At 42.7% G+C, this 27,412-nt stretch overlaps 1 protein-coding gene across 1 annotated transcript in view; it reads left to right on the top strand.

Annotated features, from left to right (window-relative positions):
* Positions 1 to 21,739: 21,739 nt before the first annotated feature.
* Positions 21,740 to 27,412, top strand: part of Slc7a11 (solute carrier family 7 member 11) — a 58,480-nt gene continuing 52,807 nt past the window's right edge. Inside the window, exons 1-2 of the mRNA XM_090356945.1 lie at positions 21,740 to 22,726; positions 26,769 to 26,895. Coding sequence (XP_090213071.1) covers positions 22,450 to 22,726; positions 26,769 to 26,895 — 404 coding nt within the window. The 5' untranslated portion in view covers positions 21,740 to 22,449. The remainder of the gene's footprint in view (positions 22,727 to 26,768; positions 26,896 to 27,412) is intronic.

Consider the following 27,412-nt stretch of genomic DNA (forward strand, 5'->3'; position numbering starts at 1 on the left):
CCTTGAGCTCAGGGTCTGAACACTGTCCTTGGGTTTTCTCAAGGTGAAAGCTCTTCCATTTGAGCCACAATGCCACTTCCAGCTTTTTTCTATGTATGTGATACTGAGGCCTTCATGCATGCTAGGCAAGCACTCTACCACTAGGCCAAACTCCAGGCCCCTCCCTAGCCAGAGAACAAAATAGTCGAGGCAGGGATCCTCATGCTGTTGTGTCCTCTTTTTCCTTGCTTGGCTATCTCTCAAACTGAGAATCATACCCGAGTGTTAGGTGCAAGACCTCAGAGAAAGAGTCTGCAAGTTTACATTAAAAGAGGATAAAAAGCCACTGGTTTATCTCAGAGGAGAATTTGTGTGTGTGTGCGTGTGTGTGTGTGTGTGTGTGTGTGTGTGTGTGTGTGTATCCTAACTAGTAAATGCTCTTCACATAGGCTTAGAGGGAGATTTAATTAGCAACAGCAAAGCCCCATCAACCTAAGGCCACATGCACACATGAGAACATGGAAACCTCAATATCCTCAGCGTTGTGGCAGCCCCTGAGTGAGTTCCACTCCCTGGGGTTCCTCTACCACGTTCCGCTGGGTAATAACCGGGGTCTCTGCTGGATTGCTTCTCCGTAGCTCCCCACTTTCGGGTCTACTTGCAATAACTCCAAAGCAAGCTCTTCTGCATTCCACTTCAAGTAACAGAGACTGTAATGAGTCTTTTCTCATGCATGGAAAGCTGCCCTGTTTAGCCAATGCTCAGCTGAGATTTGGAAGCTCTCATCCAGCCCTGAAATTAGAAAAGCCAGACCCTTTCATGCAGGTAATTGTGCTCTCCAGTCTCTCTTCTGCTTAGCCAAGGGAGTCATCTCCACTCTTCCAGGATAAACCACTATCCTCATGCTGGTTCCAGTTTGAATATCCTCAGGGTCTAACAGAAAGAATGTCCTCTTTGCATCTTTGTATCTTTATTACAAGAGGGATGGATAGAGGGAGAAGAACAAGAGAGAGGGAGATGGGGGGAGTGGAATATGAGAATAAGAGTTAAAATGGTTTGTAGAATGGTTTTAGATTTACCAAAAACAACAAAAATTCATTCTTGTCTAAGAATGGTGGACCGAAAGAAGTGAGGAAATATATAGCTTGAGACCTGAGAAAGCAGATTTCCTGATGAGGGATTCTCTGAGTATCAAACTCTGAGGTAGGAGAATAATTCAGAATATCCTAGCACAAGAATTTAAGATACCAAAATACCAGATCATGGGATATGAATGTTTAGTATTTATGAACAAATTAAGAATGAATTATGTTAAATGATGATATTATTTTAAAAGAAGTACAGTTAAAATGAAAATTAAACTAGACACATCATTCATAGTTACTTTTTTTCCATATATTTTTATTGTAATTAATAGAAGGGTTACATTACATTCGCCAGATAGAAGGTGCATTACTTCACATATATTGATACCCTTTCTCATGTCTTGGTCCCCATTTCCCCCCACCCTCACCCTCATCTTGTTTTCCCCCCTTTCCTATCCAATTTCAAATAACCAAATATGCATATATCAGATAAACATTCAGAGTTACTTTAATCTTTACAATTTTCATATGTTTCTGTGAATATGCTTCTCTCCTAAAAAAAAAACTACATAAAAATTAAATGTTTAAAAATATGTATCCAGCTGTTTAGTCCTTCAACGGGAACACAAAGTCAGTTGACTATCAGGGGATACGGAGCACCTGGGTGGGCTGAGAAGGTATGTGCAGGGGTGTGGCCATTCACTTAAGCGTGCAATTCATTCTTCAAGACAATTAGATATTTAATAGACCATTCACCTAATGTTAGCACATCTCCATTCGTAATTAATCTCCATTTTAGTGGCAATATTTTATGCCTATACTTCAAATTCTACTTTAATAATAAAGTTTTACATTTGTAAGTATTTTTACCACTAAACACATACATGCACACCTATACACACGCACGCAGGATGAGGGAAATGAGAAGCAAAGTTGGTCAGAGCGGCTTCTTAGACGATATTTCCTAATAATCCTTTCAAAAATGATTTTCGCATTTGTATTTTAAAAATATCTGTGAGCAGTTGCACAACGGGTTTCAATTCAGCGTGGGAATTCCAGTGTATCTTGGTCCTCTTCCCTCGCCACCTCTTGCACACTCAGCCATCCTCTCAGCTGTCCTAATTCCATTTCCACGTCTGCACACTGAATTTGGTGACTGCGTTCTTCCACCCTTCCTTCTCTTCACACACCTACCTCCTCCCTGGCATCTCACGGCCCCGGTACCCCAACCCCAGCCTCCTGTACTTATTGTGTTGGATTGTAAAGTACTTGTTCAAGAGGAGTGGCTCCACTGCAATTCTCCTCTGCATTTATGGGGTTATTGACATTTGTGACTTCTTTTTCTAGACCAAGGATTCCCAGCCCTGTCCTGTTGAGGGTGCCGCAGTGTTTTCCTCAGGGTTTGGGGCCACAGCCCCAGTACAGTGTCAACTGCTCAGGACCAGAGTTACTAGACACCCTCAATCTTTGCTACAGAAACAGACAGTGGGATGGACTCTGGTTTGTCCTCCTCTCAGTGCCTTCATGGGATTCAGATTAATTGCCTGCTGAGGGTGCCTGCTTCAACTTCAACAACCTCTTTTTCTTCTTCTTTTTCTTCTTCTTCTTCTTCTTCTTCTTCTTCTTCTTCTTCTTCTTCTTCTTCTTCTTCTTCTTCTTTTCCTTCTTCTTCTTCTTCTTCTTCTTCTTCTTCTTCTTCTTCTTCTTCTTCTTCTTCTTCTTCTCCTCCTCCTCCTCCTCCTCCTCCTCCTCCTCCTCCTCCTCCTCCTCCTCCTCCTCCTCCCCCCCTCCTCCTCTTCCTCCTTCTTCTCTTTTGTCCTTAAATAGTCTTTCAGCATGGAATCCAATTTTTGGTGAAAAAAAGCGCTTCTTATTTCGACTTCCACCCACAGTGCTCCTTGCCTCCTCTCCGGGGCTTTTCTCTTATGCACTGTGATCTACTGAGACGCCAGGTCTCTACCATGCAGAGTCCCTGCGAGGGGCTTCATTTTTATTATTTAAGTAGATTGTGTCCCTTAGAGAACATCTGGGAAATACAACAAAATGTGAGAAAGGTATAAGGAGTCGTAAGCATTTAGCCAACCTTTATCTGGCTGGGCTAGGCATGTGCAGACAATTCTCTCCAGAAGTCTACTGTGAGCATTTCAGTACATTAGCATGTCTTCCTCAAGTAGTAGTTGTGCTCATACCAAGCAGGGTCATATTTCTTCTTTTCAGTTTTCCATAATGAAAGTATGTAACCCTGCTCCCTCTTAACTTTCTATAAGCGGTACTTCAGTGATGGCTATTACAACTTAGACTTGTTACACTCCAGTCACTATTTAACTAGTCATCACTATAGTAATTATTATGATGACTGTTGGGGTATAGTGAAGAATACGTTTGAAAATGTTCAGGATAGAATCCATAAAGGAAATTATGGAGTCATGTGGTATAAATAATTGAAGCATATTGCCATATTGTTACAAAAAATTTGATTCTCCAGAGAGTGGACACGGGTGGGGGTGAACTTTTCTTCCCAGCTTGGTGTTGAAGGGCATCCAGATGACACCCTCTCCGCAGCCATGTCAAGAATGTTCACACCGCAGAAATCAGGCATGCTTTAACCAAGCAGGCTTCTTTTTTCCCTGGCCCGGTATAGGACATGGCACTGAGCATTTACCAACAAGTCACTGAACATAGCTTCTGTATACCATTGGAAATTAAAATGCATACTTTGAAAATTCAGAAGGCTAAAATGGATGTATGTAAAGGTATTTTCTTTTTGGTTCCTTGCAAGTATAGTTAAATAGTTTCTATTAGCCAACTGCCTTTTTTTCTTAAAATAATCTCTATATTATTTTAGTAGGGAAGTCTGTGTTTTATGTGTAGCTGTTGTAACATCTTTTGTCTTTTGCTATAGTTATTTCTGTAAGTTTGTAATCTACAAAACTCTGAAACTAAACACAGTATCACATGTGTCTGAATCTTCCATAAAGCATTGTGCTTCATGTGGAATAATCACTGAGTACTTATTTTTAGTTTAGTGATCCTATAATATGTGTTCAAATCTTGAATAATTCTTGCTTCTACTTACAATAAAATTATTCTTATTTTTGCAAAAACTTGAATCAGTCATCCCTTCCATTATTCTCCCCAAATATCCTTGTAATAAAAATATGTTTAGATAATAGAATCTCAGTATCAAATATATTCTACTGCACAGTTAAATGGTCTGAAAAATAGAACAGATTGTACATATGGAAGTCAAAATACTAATTTTGTGAGAAATTATGTTTTAAAGGACAAGAAAATCCCATAAGATACCTTTTATTCCTAAGCATGTATCAGTGCTAAGGCTTTTTAAAACATGTCATTTATTACAGCCTGTGACATTGAACAATTTACATGAATGAACAAGGACATACCTGAAACAAAAATCTCACAACAAAACAGAAAATCACTTTGTGATTCCCATTCCCATTGAAAAATCAAGATGAAAACATACAAATTTTAGCCATGTTTTCAGATTAAGGGACTGGCAAGGGGCTGAACTGTAAAGAAACTGATAAAGGACCCTGGTGATGGCCATGCCAGAAGGCCAGCATGAGATTTTCTCTTCTCACTTGATAAAGGATTCCATATGCTTGCTTGCTCCTTCCTTCCTTCCTTCCTTCCTTCCTTCCTTCCTTCCTTCCTTCCTTCCTCCCTGCCTTCCCTCCTTCCCTCCTTCCCTCCCTCCCTCCCTCCCTCCCTCCCTCCCTCCTTCCTTCCTTCCTTCCTTCCTTCCTTCCTTCCTTCCTTCCTTCCTTCCTTCCTTCCTTCCTTCCTTTCCATTTTGCTTATGGTACTAAGGCTTGAACCCTGGGTTTTGAGCACCTGAGATTGCTAGGCAAGTTGTCTTTTTTGAGCCACACAGCCAGCCCTTCTGTGTTTGCCACTTCCAAGTAGCTGGGATTACAGGCATGTCCTACCACATCCCAGTTACTCTTGTGATCTTAAATGCAGCTGGCATTGTATAAAATTCAGGCTAAGATTCTTGATTTTATTTATCACGCCGAAGTTAAAATGGGCCTCTTTATTGAGACTGGAAATGATATGTTCCTCATCACATTGAATTTGGGTACCATTAAGTTTGTCCTTTTTAGACCTGTAATTTAATGATTGCAGTTCTACACGTATCGATGTGTGCTATATGTATGAAGTGCCTGTGAATTATTTAAAAATTTCAACCATTTAAACATAACGAGTAACTCTCTAACAGCACTGAGTGGTCTTAGCATAGGGAATAACTGTAAATGATATACAATATAGTGATTTTTATTTGCATGGATTATAATTAATATGTACTCAAATATAGGGATACTTAAAACATATAATAATCTTCCACATGTACATACCTATGCACATTATGTGCTAGATAGGATCATAAAACATTAGACTTTCTGTATTTCTGTTTCATAGATGAGATACCTCCAGCGATAACAATAAGATCATAGACAAAGTACTTTGCTTAGTTGGAAGAAATAAACTTAGAAGAAAACAATTTTGAAGAAGTTGTGTAAAGAATGTGTGGGCTCACACCTGTAAATACTTTCAAAACTATAAAAATGCGTAACACTCCAGTTTGCACAGACAGCTAAAGATCAAGAGTGCCTGTCAAACTAAAAACCAGCTCTAACATCTGATTTTTCATTCTAGCAAGTCTTAGCCATACTTCAGTTTATGTCTTTTCTAATTGATTCAGCAGACCAGACACTGAATGGCACATTATACAACCAACTTGATGGGCTGGAACTTGTCCAAAGGTCACTGGAGAAATTTTAATACTTGGCACATCTGTCCTTAGGTGTAGAGCTTCAAAGTTGGGCAGTATTACTTGCAGATAAATTTGAAAACAAAGTATCCAATTGCTATGCAATTTTAAAATTTGCTTTTTCAATAAAGGTAGTTGGGGGAAAATTGTAGTAGAGACAGAATCCAGGCACATTCATAAGAAAATATTGTATTTTATAGTATAGTCAGGATTTTTTTTACTTCATTAATGAAGCAAAAGTTCCTTTACTTTAACATGAGAAGTGAACTAGAGAATTGTGTCATTTCTTTCTAGCACTGAACGTCTTCAAATAAGCAACAAAATGATCAGTATTATAAAAATGCAGACAAAAGGAGTTTTTGTTTTTTTTTGTTTTTGGCTTGTTATGTTTTTGTTCCATTTCTTGGGTCTTTGTTCTACTTTCCCTTTGAAATAATGTTTTCTTTTAATATATTTTAATAGGAATTATCAAACTTCGGTCAAGTAGATCACTGAATGATGGGATAAACCAGGACAAATCCAGAGAAGTAACTGATGTATTTCTAGGCATGCTATCCTTATTCATCTTACTTTGAAAATCGAGTTATTTATTAGTTGCTAGCAAATTGCTTAGCAAGACAACGCAGGCATTTCTTTTAAAGTGCTTAGAAGGGAGGATCAGGGATAATTTGATTTCCACTCTCCCTGCCTTTTTTCCTTTGCATTACAAAATGCCATCTGAACGAGAACGTTTAAAAGCTCTCATTGTGATCCCTGTGCAATGGTAACAGCTGCCATTGCTGCAGTGCACACAGCTGTCTAGCCAAATCCCTCTCCTGCATTACCCCAAAGATGTGTCCAGTAATCTGTCATTATTTGTCTCTGCCATTGTGGTTTTCAGAGACGAATGTCTCCCCAGTCTGAGTATGTTTTTGACAACCACTGATAATCAGACGTTAGTGTGAAGAAGCCCACTCTTCCTAAGAACTGCCAGTGTTGATGCTTGGAAAATGAGGATCATTTTCTAAGAGGATCTGTTTGGTTTTGCTCTCTCCATTAGACCTCTCCTTTCACTTAGCATTTCTAAGCAGAGACTAGAAAAAGAGAGGACTAGAAGCTGAGCGAGAGAAAGGGCTCAGGGGATGAATATCTATTTCCACAAAGAATGGAACAAACCATGCTAATATAACCACTAAAGTAACACCATTTTTATCCTGCTCCCTGAAAGTGCAGGTACAAAGAACCAGCTATTTTATTAAAAAATACCCAATCAAAAGTTTTGGGCAATATTTGCCTATTGCCAGTTTTCCTTCTAAACCTTTTTTATGGAATTATTTTTATGTGTACAGGAAACATCATAGCAGCAAACGAAGCGGGAGGCGTTATGAAACTACTCAGAGTAGCATAGCTTCAGATTCTATCCACAAGTTTACATGGTTGAATTAATTTTTCAGTTTTAAAGTATGAATGCTATAGGTGTTAAATACAGAATGATTTGATTAAATAATTTGGACACATATTTTCCCACTCTTTAAACACATATGGAATATATAGGAATTTCTGAAAAAAGTTTGGGAAAGTTAGGATTAAATGAATCCACTCACCATGCAGGTGATAACATTGAGACTTAGACAAGATCAACCATTTGCCTAGAGTCCCTTTAAATGAATGGGCAGAGAAGCCATTCTTAAGTAAGCAAATGTTCTTCTCACATTCTTGTGACAAATCTCCACAGAATGTAACACTTCCACGTTAAAATATATCCAGTGACTTATGTAACTGCAACCCCTCTGTGCATCACTTTTACAATGAAATTTAAATTAAAAATTAATAAAATATATCCAATGAAAACATGTACCAGGAAACATGTAACTTCCTACTGAAAACTTGTATAGTATTTCAGTTATACCAATGCAATGTAAGTAAATACCCAATGATTCAAACAGGGGTGTTGATTCCTGGAACTATACTTTGTAACACCCACAGATTTATTATTTGAACAATGTGGGCTCCTTGTAAAATCCCACGCCCAGCTTTACCTGTTATGCACACAGAGTACAATTTATGAATGGACAGGTTATGATTTTGCGCTCGATCTTCAGACTTGAGAAAAGGCAGAAATGAAGAACTGAGTATAATAATATATATTACAATTACACAATAATTGATACACTTAGGAAGTTTAATTTTGTAGCCAGAATGATTTGAAATTTTTTTCTGGTGAGGACATCATTCTTTGGTGTTTGCTGACTGACTCCTTGGTGCAGACATTCAGAACATTAAATTGGGTCATTGTACCAAAAAGCCAATGAAGATCTCAGATAAAGGGTTCTACATTGCAGGAATCCAATAGTGAGAGAGCAAGAACATTCCTAAATATACCTCTCAAATTAAAAAAAAATAATGAGGGGTTAGGGTAAGGACATTAAATTAGGAACTGGAAATAAATGGAATAAAACCAAGAAAACCTCAGAAAATAGGTAGACCTTGAAATAAACAGTTCACACGTAAGGTGAAATATACATTACTATATTATTATATATGTAATACATTATTATATACCTATATAATACATTATATTATATATTGTGTATATTAAATATATTACACTATATAATTAATATTATATTATATGTATATAATGTATTATATAAAATAATTATATGTCTAATATGTTATGTATTATATAAAATAATATATAATAATATAAATATATAATATAATAGATGTATACATGTGATATATAATATACTATATACCATATTGCATATAAACATTGCATTAATGTATAATATATTATTATATACATGATTATAGATATATAAATAAACGATGAAGTATTTTCTCAAATAGGCACATGCTTACCATTCCCCGGAATCCTATTAGGATAGGATTGTGTTTTTCTTGTTTGTTTTCTTTTGGTGGTATTGGGGTTTGAACCTAGGACTTCATGCTTACTGGACAAGTACTGTACCATTTAAGTCTCATTGCCATCCCTGGAGATGTATTTTAGATAATTTTTAAAATGTGAGAATGACACTCCATGACAAAATATCTTTAGAGGTCATTGAGAGTGATGTATGGGATACATTTACCTAATTTCCTATTCCTACTACCTCATTTTTCTACCAGGGTCACTTTGTAGCTTTCATACTTTCTGCTGGAGGCGCACGTTGGAGTCTATCCTGAGAGGCAGGGAGGATTCTCCGCTGACCTCCAGAGGCCCTCACACGAAGGAGGGCGCAACACATTAGGAAGCACCTTCAAGAGGGAGAAAACGTGGAACCCAGCCAAGTGTTCGTGAGGTTGAGCGCTGTGGTCAAGATCGGTGCGGGACTGACTGCGGTGCGGGGGTGGTCGTGGCCCCCGCGGCCGGCCCGGCCCCGCGCTGTCCTGTGCGCCCTGGCACCGGGAAGCGCCAGGGCGCACGTGGGCGCGGCGGGACGGGGCCCTCTCCAGGCCCTGGGCACACTCACGAGCCCGGCCACGCCGCCGGGCACACTCACGAGGCTGGAGACGCCCCGGGCACACTCACGAGCCTGATGCCCAGAGAGCGATGCTGCTCAAGCAGAGACGCTGGCCGTGGTTTCACACCGCACACACAAGGTTGCTCCTTTCGTGTTGACTTCTTTCTCAGCCCAAGGACGATAGACACACAGATGGCTGCTCTGTGACTCTGCAGGAAGGGGCCACTGCCTTAGAAAGCCGTGGTCTCCAGTGATGGGGAGCAGGTTTCTGAGGCTGAAGTGAGCGTGGATTCGCTCGGCCCTGCGGAGAAGCTGACCTCCTGCCAGAGCAGCCGGACAGCAGGAGCAGAGGCTGCCAGCAAACCGTCAAAACCTGTGGACGCCTCACAGCCCACCTCACTGAAGACGTTACCTGCCACTGACCACCCATGCCGTCACCTTTTAAAACATCTTTTTAAACCGCCCCCCCTTACTCTTTCTCAACCCCATAAAAATGTCTGGCCTTAGTGACCTTAGTGAGAACCCTAGGAAGCCTTATTTCTCTGGCATGTTGAAAGCCAAGGTTTCAGAGCTGTTACCAACCTGATGGACTATCTGCTTATCTAAGCCACAAAAATGTGGCCCAAGTTGGTAGCCATGACAAAGCCTCGCAAGCTGTGTGGGCATTCAGCGGACCTGCGCTGGTGTTAGCCGAGGAGGAAAGCTGCTGCTGGAGGAAAATTAACCATGAAGCTGGAGACTGGCAACGTTCAAGCAGCTGTGGAGCCTGCAATCCCCAACAAACACAGAGTGCCTTCGCATTGCACCCTGCTCCCCCTGAGCTGGACTTCCTTCCCCTCTCCTAGCAAATATTTTCCTTTCTCTTCCCTAAAATGTGGGTTCCATATCTATCTTTTGGCATTTTCCCGCACACAGTATTTGTTGTTAGTTGTCTCCACTCTGGCGGTGGCTTCTTCTTCTTCTTCTTCTTCTTCTTCTTCTTCTTCTTCTTCTTCTTCTTCTTCTTCTTCTTCTTCTTCTTCTCCTTCTCCTTCTCCTTCTCCTTCTCCTCCTTCTCCTTCCTCTTTCTCTTCCTCTTCCTCTTCCTCTTCTCCTCCTCCTCCTCCTCCTCCTCCTCCTCCTCCCCCTCCTCCTCCTCCATCTCCTCCTCCTTCTCCTCCTTTTTCTCTTCCTCCTCTTCCTCCTTCTCCTCCTCTTTCTCCTCCTCTTTTTCCTCCTCCTCCTCCTCCTCCTCTTTCTCCTCCTCCTCCTCCACTTTTTCCTCCTCCTCCTCCCTTTTTTCCTCCTCCTCCTCCTCCTCCTCCTCCTCCTCCTCCTCCTCCTCCTCCTCCTCCTTTTGTTCTTCCACAAGCTGCTGCAGGTTTCAGTCTGTGGCACTAGCTGGCACAGGTTGCAGTTTGCTCATTTTCTAGGCAGAGTGATCTATTTGGTGTTTTAGTGGAAGACAGAGCACATTGCTCTGTTGATGGGTGTTGTCATTTGAGTGGATCCTTCAGAGGTCCTTGTCTTTACCAGCCACCATCAGCAGTGCCAGGCTCAGTCCGCTCCAGCCCCCAGCACATGTGTGCCGGCCGGCGCCATCTACTCAGCATTCGGCCATGTCTGCTTCTCTCTCAGGCAGCTGCTGCCCTTTGCCTGTTGACCTACACCTTGACATTCTTTTGCCTGTGTCCTCCTATCACATCGTACCACCGCGTACACTTTTCTACTACGATTTGAGAAACTGATGGACACACACAAATGGAACAAGGTCTATTCATTATAATAGTTTGAATAAACCACTCTGATTGCATGTGCCAGTCAGGACATCTAAATGATTTATTAAAGACAATTTTACCCCTCAATATCATTCCTTGTAGGATTTGTTCTGATTGCTTTGGCTTTAATTTCACAGTTAATGCTTTCAAAATTGCAATAAAGAGGAAAAAGGAAAGCTGTTAATCTGATAGGCGGGGAAGAATGGTGCGTCTGTTGAAGCCAGCGCATTGGCAGGCGTCTGCTTGGTGGGCACGTGGTTTTCATGGTTGGAACAGACTGGGGTACAAGCACACAAATGTCCTATTCGGGGCAACCTGAGAATGAGAGAGAAGATGAAGGTAGCTAAGAAAGAGCTGCTAGCTCTTTGTGCAAGGGAACAGCCTCCTGTGTGTGCTGGTTTCCGCCGAGAGGCCTCACAAACGGTGGCCGTGGAAGACGTCTGTGGCCAGGACGGTGTTCAGGCACCACAGAATCGGGTGCTGAGAGCTGGGTCCCCAGTGGAAAGTGGAGTCTACTGAGAGATGGCTAGATTGCCTGCCTGACTGCCTGACTGACTGATTGGTGCTGGACTGCTAGGAAGTGGTCAGTTCCTAAGAGAGGCGGTTTATTATAAAAGACGGAGCCTGATTGTGGTTCACATTCCCGCTTCTTGCATACTCGGTGTCTCTTCTGCGTGGACGTCCCTTGTGGCTTTTCTGTTGGATTTGCTGTGGCTCGGGGTCTCTCCAGTACATGGGTCCAATACTGTTTGTTTGAATTCTCTGGCTGCTAGAGCAAATACACTTCCTTGGTATATCAGTGTCCCAGCCCTGAACCTTTTGTGATAGAAAATGGACTGAAACAACAAACATATCTAATTTTCCCATGTGAACAGTTTTGGTCTGATTTGAAATAGCCTTCTTCAGTTTCTGTTGCGACAAACTTTATCATAATCTTCTAGATGCTTTTATATAGATAATCTAGCTTATGAAATCACAAGCAAACAAAGGCAAAATAATGATATAAAAATCAGGAAAAATATGGACTGGGTTTTGGATAAGAGGTAGAATACCTGACTAGCTAGTTTGAGTACACACACGCACGCACACACACACACACGCACACACACACACACACACACACACACAGAGCACAGTCTCAGGACATCATGGCTGGCAGAAATAATGTTCCCCTCTTTCCTGTTTCAATCTACAGCACACAGAAGGAATGAAGTTCCTCTTGTTTACTTTAAATGACTTCAGTATTATAGAGTCAATATTTGCTTTAGAATATACCTGTGTTTTGAAAGGAACTCTGATGCCATCGGTTTTAAATAGTACACTCATGTGCAATAAGATAAGAAGAAACACAAAATGGGCTGGTGACAGGAAGAGGAAGAATGGGAAGAGAAAGAGGAGAAGCCAGTTCTCCCTTCTTCCACGACCCTTCTTCCTTCCCCTCTTGGCTTCTCTCTCTTCTTTCTCTTCTCCTCTCATCCCCTCATCTTCCCTGCCCTCATGTTCTCATTTTCTTCCTAGCAGGTGGGGTAGAAGAGGAGTGCGTGCATTCTGCATGCAGCCAGGAGGAATGCCTGCCTTCTTTTTGTTGCCCTTGCTTTGTGTTGTAAACAATTGTCCAGAAGTGTTTTGGAGTGAGTGCGTTCCCTGGGAGAGTGTGACGCAACGATGTAGGAGGAACAAGAGTTCCTCCGGGGAAACAAGTCAGGACATGGAAGAGAAAGAAGGAGAAGGCCACGCAAAGTACTCAGGGATAAAGGCGCCCTGGGGCAGACCTGGCAGGACAGGAAGCAGGATCAGTGGGGACTACTGTGCTCAGCTAGGGCCACCTGCCTTGCCTTTCGGGCCATTTCTCTGCCATCTAAACTCCTAGAGGCCTCCTTCTTTGAATGTATTACAGTTCTAATTCCTTAGTTATTTCTTTGCTCCCAGATTACCAAACTTCCTAGAATAGGGACTATAAAATTCTTACGCAAGGTCAGGGCATTACATTAGAGCTACACTATAATTATTAGAACCACTGTGTTCTGGTGGCCTAGTATATACTGAGTACTGGTTAAACATTGTTAAAGGGAAAAACAAATGGGCAGTGAACAGAGGAGAAGCCAAAACGGAAGTGTTCAGGATCATCTTGGCCCATCCAAAGAAAACCTTGCAACTCAGAGCTAGATGTCAGACAGGTAGACAGGACTTCACAGACTATTAACAAACGTTCAAACGGAAGGAGAATTTGTTTAGCAAAATGAATTCAAGAATATATTAACATAAACAGATGCTCCATTAAGTCAATGTTCAGAAAGCAATTTTTATATTTTAAAATGTAACTATAATTCTTTGAAACATGATGGAGAGCCAGTGATTTTTACAAGGCATGGTTTTAGTGAATTCTGGCCCTGAATTCTGGCCATGTTTGACTTTATTTTGTTTTGGTTGTTGTTTATAACTTGTGATTGAATTTAGCTGGGTTTGAACTCATTATTACTCATATGAAAGAGATAAATTGTATGAATTTATTTATACTAGAGACCAAAGTTCTCCATTCCTCCCATTTCCAATAATACTTTTGTCCTTAGATATTTCCCCTGGTAAATACCTTCAATAAGTACTTTGCCAGTACAAAGTATGAATTATGGGGCCTCTATAATATTCCAGTAGAAATTAGCATTAGTCATAGGGTACTCAGGCCAGCGTGGTAATGAAGGGCGTAGCTTCTCAGAGATTATAAGATTTCCTGCTTCTCAAAAGAACAACGATTGCAAATCCAAGTTGAGACTTGTGTGGGATTGTGTGGAGTGACTCAGTATATTTTTGACTGAAATCCAGATCCACCATTCCTGAGTGGTTTGGATTTTTGAAGCGGTAACACCACCAGGACAACGGTATTACACGAGTCGACACAGCCCACCTTCAGATCAACACTGCCACTTCTCTTTCCCTGTCTCTGTGTGTGTGCCAGGGGGGGGGGGGTCATACATCTCTTAAAAGTCACAGCCCTGAAGATCCCAGATTTTTGTTATTCGGTATATGCTAAGCGGTTTTTTGACAGTGAGGATGCTTTGTTTTGTTGTTTTCTGTGATTGGATCTTGAACTCAGGCTTTCCTGGGGCTTTACCACTTGAGCCACGCCTTCTGTCCTGCTCAAAGTGTTTTGAAAACTCTTATTTCCAAATGCTTTTAGCTTGTTTAATATAACCTCAACAAACATCTGCATAGGAGCTCATTTCCTACTGGTTAATAAAAATTCATATCCCAAAGGCTAAGAACTGCTGTGCAAACTCTCTTCCTCCACATCAGAATTTACTCTTAGCGGTGGGAAATAATTGCAGGCAATTAGTAGGTGACATCTACTGAGGAATGATTCCAGGAACCCCAGTGGGATTCTGAATCCCTGAGGCTCATTGAGGGGATGGGCTCACTGGGGTTTCACAAGTGGTTGAGATCTCAGTCTTGTTTGTTGTACAATTGTATTCAAGTTTACACAGAGACTTTATTTTGGTGCTGTGGATCGAACCCAGGACCCTGTGCACAGTAGACAAGCTCTCTACCACTGGACAGCTCCATCCTGGGTGCAAGAGCCTCTAAGATAGCTAGGCAAACACATCAGCTCTTCACTTTAATTAATGAACTGATTCACCTCCAGAGGAGAACAAACTAGAAAACAGTGTCACAGGGGTGACATATGGACTTATTTTGCCACATTTCCTGGAGTTCATATCTTTGTTTATTTGAAAGAAATAAAATGAAGAACCTCAGCCTAACCTTGTCCCTGGAACTCCTCCTGCCCCTCTCATCCGTCCATAAAGGCAACCCCTGGGAGGGTGGGGGAGTTGTTCTTTTAAACATTGGAGTAGATTCATACTATAACTCACAGTTTTGTACCTTGAAACTGCAGAAGTGGGGTCATAGAGGCATGCAACTTGCTTCTGAGCTTAACTGGATGTCTTTGAGTTGTTAATAGATGCGAACTCAGTTCTTAACACTTCAGAAAGGATTATTGTTTTATGGTATTTGTTCAGATTTGCTGTGAGAGTCATGATGTGTTGGCTGATTCTTGTCTTGTCTCCCAAGCGCTGTATGGGGATTTCACCAAGGGAGTGGTCTGGTGATATGGGCATGGACTTCGGGTTAGCATACTTGTACGCTCCTTGAGCGTGTCAGGCAAGATGTAGAGGGAAGTGCCATGCTAGCAGAAGGTGGAGCAGCCCGCTCTCATCTTCTTCCTAAGCCACAGACTCTACTAGCTGGAGAGAGGACTGTCATCTGGGCTGAAGGTAGCTGAGGCCCCTGTGCTGTGTCCATGCAAACCTGTATTTGGTTTCCTTGAGCATTGCTACTACTTCTCTGGTCAATTTCTGGTCAATGTGTATCATTGACAAATGACAGGGAGGTGATTATGTATTAAGGTATAACTAGACATTTGTATCTCCTGTGAACAATCTGCTTAACTCCTTTGTTTTTTTCTGAGTTTTTCTCTTCCTAAACATTTGCAGGTATACTTTGATATATTCTAAACTTCTTATGTGAAAAAAAACTATATGATTTCTCAATTATGCTGATTCTATGTTTTTACTGATTTTTTTAATGTACGGAGAAATTTTAACGAAATGTCATGAATTTATTATTTACTTTCCTTTATAATTTCATGAGTTCTCAAATTCTATTAAGGAAATACTATGTGCCAGGTTTTAGATCCTAGGACATACAGCAGAAAATACAGTAAACAAAGCTCCCACTCTTATCAAAGCAGTGGTAATTACTGTTGGAAGCAAAGTGAAACTAGGCAATGACCTAGAACGTGGTAGATAGCAGCATCAGGCCAGTACTTTATTTCTGGTGCCAAAAGAAAACCTTTGTAACTACGTAATCTAGGTCAGAGAGCTTATTTGATGAGGGAGAGAGCCCTGTAGACATTTCTCTTCAGTTTGTCACTATTCTGATTATTTACAGTCTTGTGAAATACCTTTTGCAGAATACTGTGAAGTAAGCAACTAATTGCCTATTTTTCTATCTAGTTACCCAATTAACCTAATCTAATCTGTGTATTAAATAAGCCACTTGATTTCTACTGTTCTGACATCCTGTCTGTTTTATGGCATTAGTTCCTTCTACAGTCAAGTTTTTTAAAAAGAGTCTTTTTATCCTGTGTCATTGGTATGTTTGCTTCTGCACCAACATCACACGTATTTATTTACTATGCACCCCCTTCACTTGTTTCCTCCTCTCGTCATTTCCTCCCCTGCTTTGAGTTACTCCTGCTTTGTGTGTTGGCCTGCTGTGCTAGGCAGACTTCGTGGCTGTGATGACAGCTGACAGAAACGAGTGTAGAGGCAGAAGGCCCATGGGCTCAGAGGTTCAGCCCAGGTGAGTTAGGTCTCTGGCTCTGGGGCTGAGGTGGGCTACAGCCTCATGAGGGTGGAGAGTGGGGTGGAGGAGATTGCTCACCACAGGGCGAGGGACAAGGAGCTGAAGAACTTCCTCCTGTTTGTGGTTGTCCCCCAGGTTGTCAGGCTATTGGCGGTGTCATGCAGAGTCAGGGTCAGATTCGCCCTCTCACTGGCTCTCCTACACGCCAGTCATCATCCCTGGAGCCGCCCTCACAGACACAGCTAGAAGTTAGTTCCCTTTTCTGCTCTCCCTGGCCTCTGTCCATGCAGTCAAGTCCACTGTCGAGATCAACCACCTCGAGTACTACTCAAGGGTGAACACAACTGTCACGTTCTTATTTAGTCTTGAAGTGTCAGCTCATTTCTCAGAGCCTCCATGCTGGACCTAGTGAAGCAGGGCGCCGTGAATGCCAGAGCACTCCAAACTTGAGAGGCAGGAGTAGGGGTCAGGGGTGGGGGTCAGGGGTGAGGGGTGGGGGGAGGGGGTAGGAGTCAGGGATGGGGCTCAGGGGTAGGGGTCAGGGGTGGGGGTCAGGGAGGAAGGCTCCTCCATGCACCATCAGGCCTGGCCAACTTCAAGAAACGTTTTGTCACATAGATTCAAAGTTTTTGTTGTTACATTAAGGTTTATTTTTCTGTCATCTGCAACTTACATGAGATAAACTTGACACCGTCAATTTCATTTTACATTTAACTCTCTGGTCTACTATCATCTCAGTCCGGTTATGTGGTAGGTACAATTGACACGACTTTGTATTTTTCTGAAAGTTGATCCATGTTCCTGAACACCCTTTTTGTTCGCTTCGAGAAAACATTTAACAGTTGGTAAAATCTTGAGCCAGGCACTGGGTGACTCATACCTGTAATCCTAGCTACTCAGGAGGCTGAGATCTGAGGACTGCAGTTCAAGGCCAGCTTTGGCACTAAAGCCCGTGAGACTCTTATCTCCAATTAATCACTACCAGAAAACCGGAAATGGCACTGTGACTTAAGAGGTACGATGGTAGCCTTGAGCTGAAGAGCTCAGGGACAACGACCAGGCTGAGTTCAAGCACCATGCCTAACAACAACAGCAACAACAAAAATCTTGAATTTATTTAAATCAGTTTCTGGTCTTTGCATTTTTGTTCACTGTCAGTTTTTGGAGAATTGTACTGTATTCTGATAACCTAATATTCCCTTAATGATTTCTTTTTTGACTTTAAACTGTTTTCAGTTTCAGAATTTTCCTATTCAAAAATATTATTTTTATCTGTATCATGTTGCATTTATAAATTAACTAAGAGCATGATAGCATTTTCCATTTGGTTAAGCAGATCTGTAAAATGTCTACCTTACTGTGATTTTTAAGCTTGCTGTGGTTTTTATTCTTAGGTTTAAATACTTTGTTGCTACTGCGATGGCAAGGTGATTTTCATTATTCCACCAAATTTATTGTGTTCATCTAAGTACAATGTTGATTTTAATTTTTATCTATTTATTTAGGCCTTAATGGGGTTTGAACTTGGTCCCTTCACTTGCTAGGCAGTTGCTTTACTACTTGAGCCAAAGCCAGGTCCTTCTTTTATGATTTAGATATTTTTCAGATAAGGTCTTACATTTTTGCACTGTGGCCTACCTTGGGCTATGATTCTCTATCTGAGCCTTTTAGGTAGCTTACCATCACCGGCTTGCCTTGAACCTTCCCTTCTCTCCTCCTGTGTAGCTGGGATTACAGGAAAGAGCCACCACCCCAGTTATATTTATATGTATTACTTTCAAAATCATTATTACTTATAGTTCATAGTTGTATGAAATTTTCATTGCAGCTGCAGCTGAATGTGTTGTTTTCCTTCCCAGTGATTTTTCATTAAATAATGAGTGTTCCTGAGTTTTCATCCACTAGTAAGCTCCGTTCTTACCTGTGCAGTAGCTAGTTGATGTATAACATACACAATGCCGCATGATAACAGTGACAATAGGTTTATTTAGCTTATTTATGACCCCAAGGCTTATTTAGCTTGCTTTGGGGTTAGAGTTGTGGGTCAAATGGTAGAGTTCACACCTAGAACCGACCAGGGTCTCACGTTCACACGTAAATACAGCCATGAAGATAACCAAACACACTGAGCTTCCTTACAGTGTTTCTCAACACCTGAGACCCCAGGAGGCTTTGTGTCCCTTCCCACCTCCACCGTTGTTTCTCAGTTCAGACTCCAGGGGAGACTCTGTGGTGGCAGTGCCAGAGACTGACACAAGAGCCAGGTGTCAGCCTGTCATCCCCTGCTCTGTGGTCGCCTCGACACCTTTGGCAGGTAGGTGAGCAGGCTCTCGAGCCTTCGTGATCCTCTTGACAACCTATGGCACTACCTTAATCTCCTCCCTTAATCTGAAGAGAAGACTGCAGGGTGAGGAATCTTATGCAATCACTTGCTCAGGAACTGCAGCTTCTGCTGGAATGCAGGAAGCAGGGCAAGTGGGAAAAGAGACTGGAGTGAGTAACCTCAGGTAAAGTCCCAGCCCAGGCTTGAAGGAAGCTCTCCGGAAGGGGATTTGTTTCAGGACCAGGCAGTCAGAAGTGAACACTTGTCCCCCCATGGGGAAGGGTCTCCAGGAGAGAAGAGCTGCCTTGGAGGAGTCAGTGTCCTCACCAAACACAGTCACAGCCAAGAGGAGGAAGGAAATGGGAAAAGTGATAGGGAGGGAGAAAGTGGCAGCATAAAGATGCAATCACTGCAGTAGTAGTCTTGGTTGGGGAGCACTGGCAAGCTGGAGAGAAGCCTGCAGAATCCTCCAACAGCGATTGTGATTGTGTTTGCTTCCTGTATCTGTTCAGGATTTGATGTTCAGATGCATAAAAATGACATTCCTTTATGTGTAACAATTTTGCCTTATTTTAATATAACTTTATACAAAATGAAAAACCCAACCTTATCTATGTCTTTTAACTGACAGTTTTAATTCACTTAATTTGGTGATAGCATGGATATATATTTTTTCTTATTTAGTCATTTTAATTAGTTGCCTTCCCTCTCTCCTCCGTCTTGATTACAATTTGGATTAATTAAACCTTTTTTTTAAAACCATCCAAATTCTTAGTTTATACATTTAGGACTGGTAACCATATAAAATTTGTTAACATGAAAACGATTTCAACATTTTCTTTGGACTTGTAGTGAAATTACATTTCTTTTTCCTTTTGCAAATTTCTAGGTGGCTGGAAGTGCTGTGCCTTGCAGCACTTTGATTGTGATGGTCTTGCTTCAGCTGTTAATCTAACTTCAGCATGTCCCTTTTAAATACACTTTTTATAGATTTTTTTTAAACTACTGTGACATTTAGTCTGGGAAGAAAGATTTTTCCCTCCGTTTAGAATTTGCCTAACTTAGTCTCCAGTCATTTATGACAGGGTACACCTGCTCCGTGCGAGTGGTGGTACTCCACCTCTGTCTCCTGTTTCTTCAGAGCTAGTTCATTCCCTTTCTGGGAACCAAAGCTCTGCTCTCCCCTTCCATGCATCAGTCCTGGGGAGCCTTCGGGAACTGAGGCCTTCCTGGAGGAGACTCCTTTCTTGGCTTTCTTTCTTAGGAGTTTCATCAACATTAAATGAGGGGATTGTCCTATTTTACTTATTTCTTTATTGGGTAACACACCAGCTGAGAAAAAAGTATCCATTTTGGCTTAAAAAATATTGTCCAAATTTAGGATAGCCAAAGGAAAATAAGTAGAATTTAGATAGAAAATGTAAACAAAAAAGTAGTCTGTAGCCACATGGTTTGGGAGTCCGGCTCCTTCTGCCCCGGGATAACCTGAAAGAAGGGTCCTGACATTTCTCTCCATCCTCTTCAGGGCAGTTTCTGGGCTCAGGTCCTCAGTCTCCTCTGCGCTGGGAGCTTTTGATTGTTGTCTCCAGGGGTCCAGCAGGCTCCTCAGGGGTGGGGGCTGTCATCACAGATGCAGTCCTGGTGACACTCCAAGCCACGCATGACCCCAGCTACAAAAATACCCAGGGTTTCTCGGTGTTGTTTGCTTGCTTGTTTTTAAACATTTCTTTTTCTATGTCTTTTTGCCAGTCCTGGGGCTTGAACTCAGGTCCTGGGCACTGTCCTTGGGCTTTCTCAAGGCTAGAGTCTACCACTAGAGCCACAGCACCACTTCCAGCTTTTTCTGTGGAGGTGGTACAGAGGAATCCAACCCAAGGCTTTCTGCATGCTAGGCAGGCACTCTACCACTAGACCACACTCACGGCCTTAACATTTATTTCATACAGATGCTTGGTTGGGTAAGTTAGATGTTCAAAAGTGTTTACCTTTATAAGCATCCTAGTCTTGGCTTCTGTCTTAAGTATACTCCCCCCCACTCTCTATAGTAGCTTTTAAAAGTTTTGTTTTTAATGGATACATAAAAATGTAACAATTATACATAATAACAGGGTGTCACTCAATGTTTCAGTGCATATGAACAAAGGGCATTAACCAGACCTTTTCCTTAATCATGTGTCATTTCTTACTGGTGACAACTTTCTTGTGATCTTTTGAAATGCAGGGAACATTATTGTCATGCCATATCTGCACATTTCATCATCCCACAGTGCAGTGACACACCAGAACACCTTCTTATTTATGTGCTTCCAACCCACAATCACAACAGTTCATAGAGGGACAAAAAAAAATCAGTATTACTTATTTATACACTTTTCTGTTTATATCATTTTTCTGATGTATTTCTTTGCAGTCTTTTGCTGTATGCATGTTTTATGTAACTGGAAATACATCTTACGTTTTTGAAAGTAGGTTTGTTTGTTTTTTATGATTCTGTTCTGGAGATAGGAAGATTTCCACATGAAATCTCAGGCCCTGGAGATCCACTGGTAAAAAGCATTTTGGGGTGTCTCAGAAAAAGGAGCCTCATGATGAGAGAGTTTTTATCAAAGATGTATTTTAGAATGGCAGGGTCAAAGTAGCAGAAAATGGCAGAGACAATATGCCCCCTTTGCAGAAAATGAGAGTTAACGATTCAAGATAGTGGTTCCTATGTGTAGGCTTAAAACATTGAGCTAGATGAACACATCTGGCCTAATCAACATATAATGTATACATATAATATGCAGCATATATTATATATGTATCTTCCATTCAAGCAAAATGTACAAGCAAACACATCTTGTACTTTAGCAAGTCATGCTGTGTCAATGAAAATCAGAGGACCACTGTTTTCTGGAGTCACTGTGATTTTTAAATTTCTCAGTGTCAGATGATTTTAGGTACCGGTTTATTATGAGTCACAAGAAATCGTTTCATCTCTCACTGTTGAGTAAAACTTACTTATTTGTGTAGTAGGTTGTAAAAAAAAAACTTTCTGCTTTGTAAATATTAGATTTGCCTGTGTTGCTAGGAAACACAAAATTAAAAAAAAAGTTTCTGTAGGAAGGAGAGAAATGAAGTCTAAATCCTGTCACACCATGAATCTTTGAGGTGCCTTGTGGTCAAAACAAACGTCTGGAACACGTTCCCATTCACTGGTAGCAGAAAAGGAAGGATCTCTAAGTGAGGAGTGACTTCCTTTGACTTCTTGGTTCTCCCTCTGCAGTTTCCTCTTCCCCGCATGGTTTAACTTCTGTGAGGTGTCTCCTGGGGGTTGCTCAGGTCTCTTTCAGGGTGCGCTTTGTTCTCTGGAGTCAGCGAACCCGTAAAAAAAAAAAAAAAAAGGGAGGAGGAAACAGCTGAGTAACGCGGCGGCGGCGGCGCCCTGCGCGGCTGATGCAAACCTGGCGGGTTTGCATCATCGTGGAGTGGAGTAAGTTGGCGTGACAGGCGGGGAGCTTAAATACCGGCGGGCGGCGGCGGCGGAGGCCGGGCCGGGCTCGAGCGGAGCGCGGCCAGCGGGGAGCAGCCGGCCGCCCAGCGCAGGCCGCCCGGGGCCGGAGAGCGCGCGGGGCCGGGGCTGGAGCGCGCGCGCAGGGCACCGGCGCCCGCCCCTCTCTCTTCCCCGCCGGCCCGAGGCCCCGGCGCGGGCGCCCCCGGCACCATGGTCCGGAAGCCGGCGGTGGCCACGCTCTCCCGAGGCGGGTACCTGGCGGGCGGCGTGCGCGCGGGGCCGGCGCGCGCGGGGGCCCGGGACGGCCCGGGCGCGGAGCAGGTGGTCCTGAAGAAGAAGATCACGCTGCTGCGCGGCGTGTCCATCATCATCGGCACCGTCATCGGCGCCGGCATCTTCATCTCGCCCCGGGGCGTGCTGCAGAACACGGGCAGCGTGGGCCTGTCCCTCGCCGTGTGGACCGTCTGCGGGCTGCTGTCACTCTTCGGTGAGTGCGTCTGGGGGCCCAGGGGTCCGGGGGATCCGGGGATCCGGGCATCCGGGGATCTGGGGGTCGGGGGGCCTGGCTCGGAACGGGTTGCTTGGGTCTTTGGCCCCGGGCGCCTGGCTTTTCCCTGGAGGTGCGGGACTCCCCCAGTGTCCCGCGCGCACCCAGCTCTCCGAGGGTCCCCTGCGGGTCCCCTGCGGTTGCGCAGGACGCTGATGACCTTTGGAGATGAACTCTGTGGAGCCACACGCCACCTGCAAGCTTCCCGGACGGGGCGTTCCACAGGCGTGGGAACGCGACGCCTGCGCGGGGCCAGCCGCGGTGGAGAGGCGCGCGGGCCGCTTGGCGGGGTGGCCGGGCCCGGCGCCCCGGCCCTGCGCGCTGGTCCAGGGGGCGCAGGGCCACGCTGGCCCCCGTCCACGCCTCCTTCCACCATCTCCCCACAGGTCCTCGCTTCAGGCTGAGCCCGTGGTAGTGTTCTCTTCTTGCAGCACCGGGTCTCGAGGGTAACAGAAAACTTTTCCACCTGTTCCGCTGCGTTAATTGAAGCAACTGGAAGAATAATGTTTCTTCTATTGAGCTGAGGATTGAGGAAAAAGAAATGCCTTTACATGGGCAAAGGACTTCAAATCCTCCTGAGTTCATTTTAACAGGAAAACTAGTAAACGGTCCAAGACATAGCTAGCTATGGGGTTTTGCTCTTTAATAGAACATAGTGTGTTTTTTCTGTTGTGGTGGTGGTGGTGGTGGTGGTGGTTTTCTAGCCATGGGGCTTGAACTCAGGGCTTGGTTACTGTCCCTGAGCTTCTTTGGTTCAAGGCTAGGTCTTTACCACCTCAGCCACAGGGCCACTTCCATCCTTGTCTGTCTGTGTGGTGCTGAGGAATTGAACTCAAAGCTCCATGCGTGCTAGGCAAGCCCTCTACCATTAGGCCACATTCCCACCCTGTGGAACACAGTGTTTCCAGTCCAATAGAGGAGATTTAAAATGACCGACCCCTGCTCTACCCCTCAGTCCAGATGCCGTTCCTCACCCGTACTGAGGCTGTCCGCTCATTCTCTGAACTTGTTCAACCCACTGGCTCGTGCAGCTACCTAGAGAACTCCTATTTCCATTTTTTAAAAAATGTTTTAAATAAAAATAGTTCAAGCAAAGTCTCCATATACAAAGGACTACAGAGGAAGGCCTTTTAAGACTTAGGAAGCTTGTGGTGACAGTCGTGTGACATTATTTTCCCTGCAGAATATGAGGCAAAGGGATGATAGGAGCCCTGCACAGAACCTTCAGCCATCCCTTAGGTGAAAGCGGTCCTGGCACAGATCAGCTTGACTGTTGATCTTGAGTAACTGGGCATACCAACCGCCCAGTCAGCTGCCTCCATTACTTGGTATATTTAGAATAAATACCTAATGAGATAAATTGTAGCCAGTCTCCTGGGCATTGGGTATAGGCAGACACCCAGCTCCCACTGCGACTTTCCATTTCCACACACCACAGAAGATGATGCAGATGTAATAACGTAAGTCACTTTGAGAATTGGACTAAAGGGGTGTGGATGACGGCCTGTGCATCCCCAGGTATGCCACCCTGTGCATGAGTGTCACAAAGAGGAGATGAGCAGAGCAGAGCAGGAGAGGCACGTAGGTCATCCTGCAGCTATGGCTTTGATTCTTCAGGGCATGTGCTCTTGCACTAGCCAACTTACTTGTGTTTTCATTAACTTGGATTTCTAGCAGATTTTTTTTTCCCACAAAGCAAAACATGAGGGGTGAAAAAAAACCTTCTCTTTCTAGCAACTTTGGAAGTCTGGAAACAACTTACAAATCTTTACCACTTTCTTATGGAATAAACTCTGTTCCACAATTTTCCTAGCCATAAGCAAATATGTATTCTGAGCATGTTTCATGTGTGCTAAGGATATTGAACACATTTTTTTCATATATTACTTCCAACCTACAGAGTTTTTTTTGGGGGGGGGTGGGTGGGTCGGAGGAACCCTTCTGTAAATGGAAGAAAACTTGTATTTGATTTACAACTTAAAGAAAAAAGCCAAGGTCAATACTTGGATTTTTATAGCCTGTTTTGAACTTCTTTCATCTGAGCAAAGTGGCTATGGAGTTGAAACCTTTAAATGAAAATCTCATTTCCCCAGCACTCAATTTAAACCTAAGGCAATCCTGTTGAGTTTCAGCAAAGCATATAGAGGTCTAGGTATTGATTCTCTCATAATAAATTCTAAGGTACTTAAGACTCCTTCCAATAACATTCTTATTGGATGATTTTTTGGACAACTTGCCATATGGCAACAATTTTCTAATAGTGGGTGGATTACAATTATAATTAGTTCCAAATATATAGCATGTATCTGTGGTCCCCAAATATCCATTTACAGCATGGTTACTTCAGAGTCTTCTGTGAGAACTGAAGAAATGTAGACATTCTGGAAGAGTCTTGACCCTTGCTTGGAGAGTGGATCTAGAATTTGGTCTTGAGTCTTTTTTTCACTTGGTTGGTTCTGAGTTTAAAAATAAAAAATGAAGATTAGTCTGCTGTAATGCCAAGCTCAGAAATCAGGTCAAGGATAGTTAGATTTCACTAAATGTCTAAATTGTATGCATGTTGGACAGTTCTATAGAAATTATCTCTGGTTAGTAAGGACAATGGTCTCTGAAGTCACTTGAGTAAAATCGTGTGTTATATATGAGTGCTAAATGGCTTGCATAGAGCTTTTTACATTACATTCAGATCATTTAAAAATTTTTATTAAAATGTATCATAACTGAGTTTTTAAATTTATTAAACTGAGTTTTCAAATGTCATGTTCTGCAAACAAGTATTGAAGAAAAGCCCTCTTCTGTGCAATCACTGGCATATCAATTTAAGAACATCATTAAAATTGTGCTGAGTCAGGCATGGTGGCTCACGCCTATAATCCTAGCTACTCATGAGCCTGAGATCTGAGGATCAAGGTTCAAAGCTAGCTCGGGCACAAAAGGAGCCGAGACTCTTATCTCCAATTAACTTCTAGAAAACAGAAAGTGGGGCTTGGTTCAAGAGTAGGGTGGTAGCCTTGAGCTGAAGAGCTCAGGGACAGCAGTCAGGCTGAATTCAAGCCCCATGACAAACAAAAAAAATTAAGCTCTTTGTGTGTTATAGATATATGTCGATCTATATAATATAATTGATCAATATATGTCTATAGAATATATATACTATCATAGACCTATATGTCTCTACAGATATATTTATATCCTCAAATTCATGTCAGTGACCCATTCAGGTCATTTTTATTTCCTTGTTAATTAACTGTACAGATTATAAATATAGCTGTATTTCTTTCCTTTTCTTTTGGTTTGTTTTGGTGGTAATAAGTTACGAAGGGAAGGAGCGTTCTAGGCAAACTCTATCCCGTGAACCATATTTCTCTTCTTTTCTGAAGAGAATATCGTATTTCTCCCAGGCTAGCCTACACCATGATCCTACCTAGGGCCTTCCACATGGCTGGGGTGATAGGTGCGGGGCAGTCTAGCTGGCCTTTCACTGGTAAAGATGGGTGTCCCAAACTTTGTGTGGGATGGCTTTGAGCTGCAGACTTCAGGAGCAGTTAATCTTTCAGCTGGTCGAATTTTCCTTTTTGTTCCAAGGTTTCCAACTCTGAATACTGAATCATATGAGCTTGGTTTTAGACATGGTGGGGTTGGAGAAGTGGCTCTGGAGGCAGAGCACGGGCCAATGAGTGAAAGCTTCAGATTTTGAGTTCAAATCCCAGTCTTGGAAATTAAAATAAAAATGTATGTGTACCATTTTAGGTAAAAAGGGACTTTTCAAGTAGAATTAGCTACACCTCAAACATGAGGAAGTTAGGGGAGGAACCTGGTGTGTAGCAGGCATTAGATAACAGTTGTTTTGAAATGAAGCTGCATTGAGGTCCAAGGAAGTAGCTAGCTCACATGAAGCACAAAGATCATTGTATTGATCCTTCTTAGGAAGGGGCTGGATCCTGTGTTAAATTCACACCTTTTTATTATAACTGTTTCATAGGAGCCTTGTCGTACGCAGAGCTAGGAACAAGCATAAAGAAATCCGGTGGCCATTACACGTACATATTGGAAGTCTTTGGCCCATTACTGGCTTTTGTGCGAGTCTGGGTAGAACTGCTCGTCATACGGTAAGAACATAAAATAAAAAGAAGAAGTACAAAGCCTATTCCTTGTATCCATCTGAGACGTGGTAAAGTGAACCTCTGACTGACCAGACATAGCTGAGCAGGCGAGGATGAGAGATTCCTTTTGTGGAGAGTATGTTATTAAGTCATTTAACTTTATTTCACTTTTGTGAGTAAGAAATGTCTGTGCCAAGCTGCTTAGCATGTTACCCAGTCCTGTGTTGTATGAAATTGTTTACATTCAGCAGATGACTCACTTCTGCACGCTAAGCCAACCAGGGCACTGCAGCTGTGAAAGTCCTTTGATTTCTATTGTTGAAGAATGTATTTCCTCACCTGAATTTCTTGGCACCAGATTTTGCCAAGTCATTCTGAAAAGCAAATTTCCTTCAACTTTGAGGAGAATTTACCACGTCACCTGAGCCCCAGGTGTCCTGGCTCCTCCTGCCTGACTGCTTCTCCAGCAGTGACTTGCACTTTCTGATGCCCTGTCTGGAAAGTTCTCATGCATGCATGGCTG

The sequence above is a fragment of the Megascapheus bottae genome, chromosome 23, assembly GCF_031878675.1.
Source record: "Megascapheus bottae isolate mThoBot1 chromosome 23, mThoBot2.hap1, whole genome shotgun sequence".
NCBI classification, from domain to species: domain Eukaryota; kingdom Metazoa; phylum Chordata; class Mammalia; order Rodentia; family Geomyidae; genus Megascapheus; species Megascapheus bottae.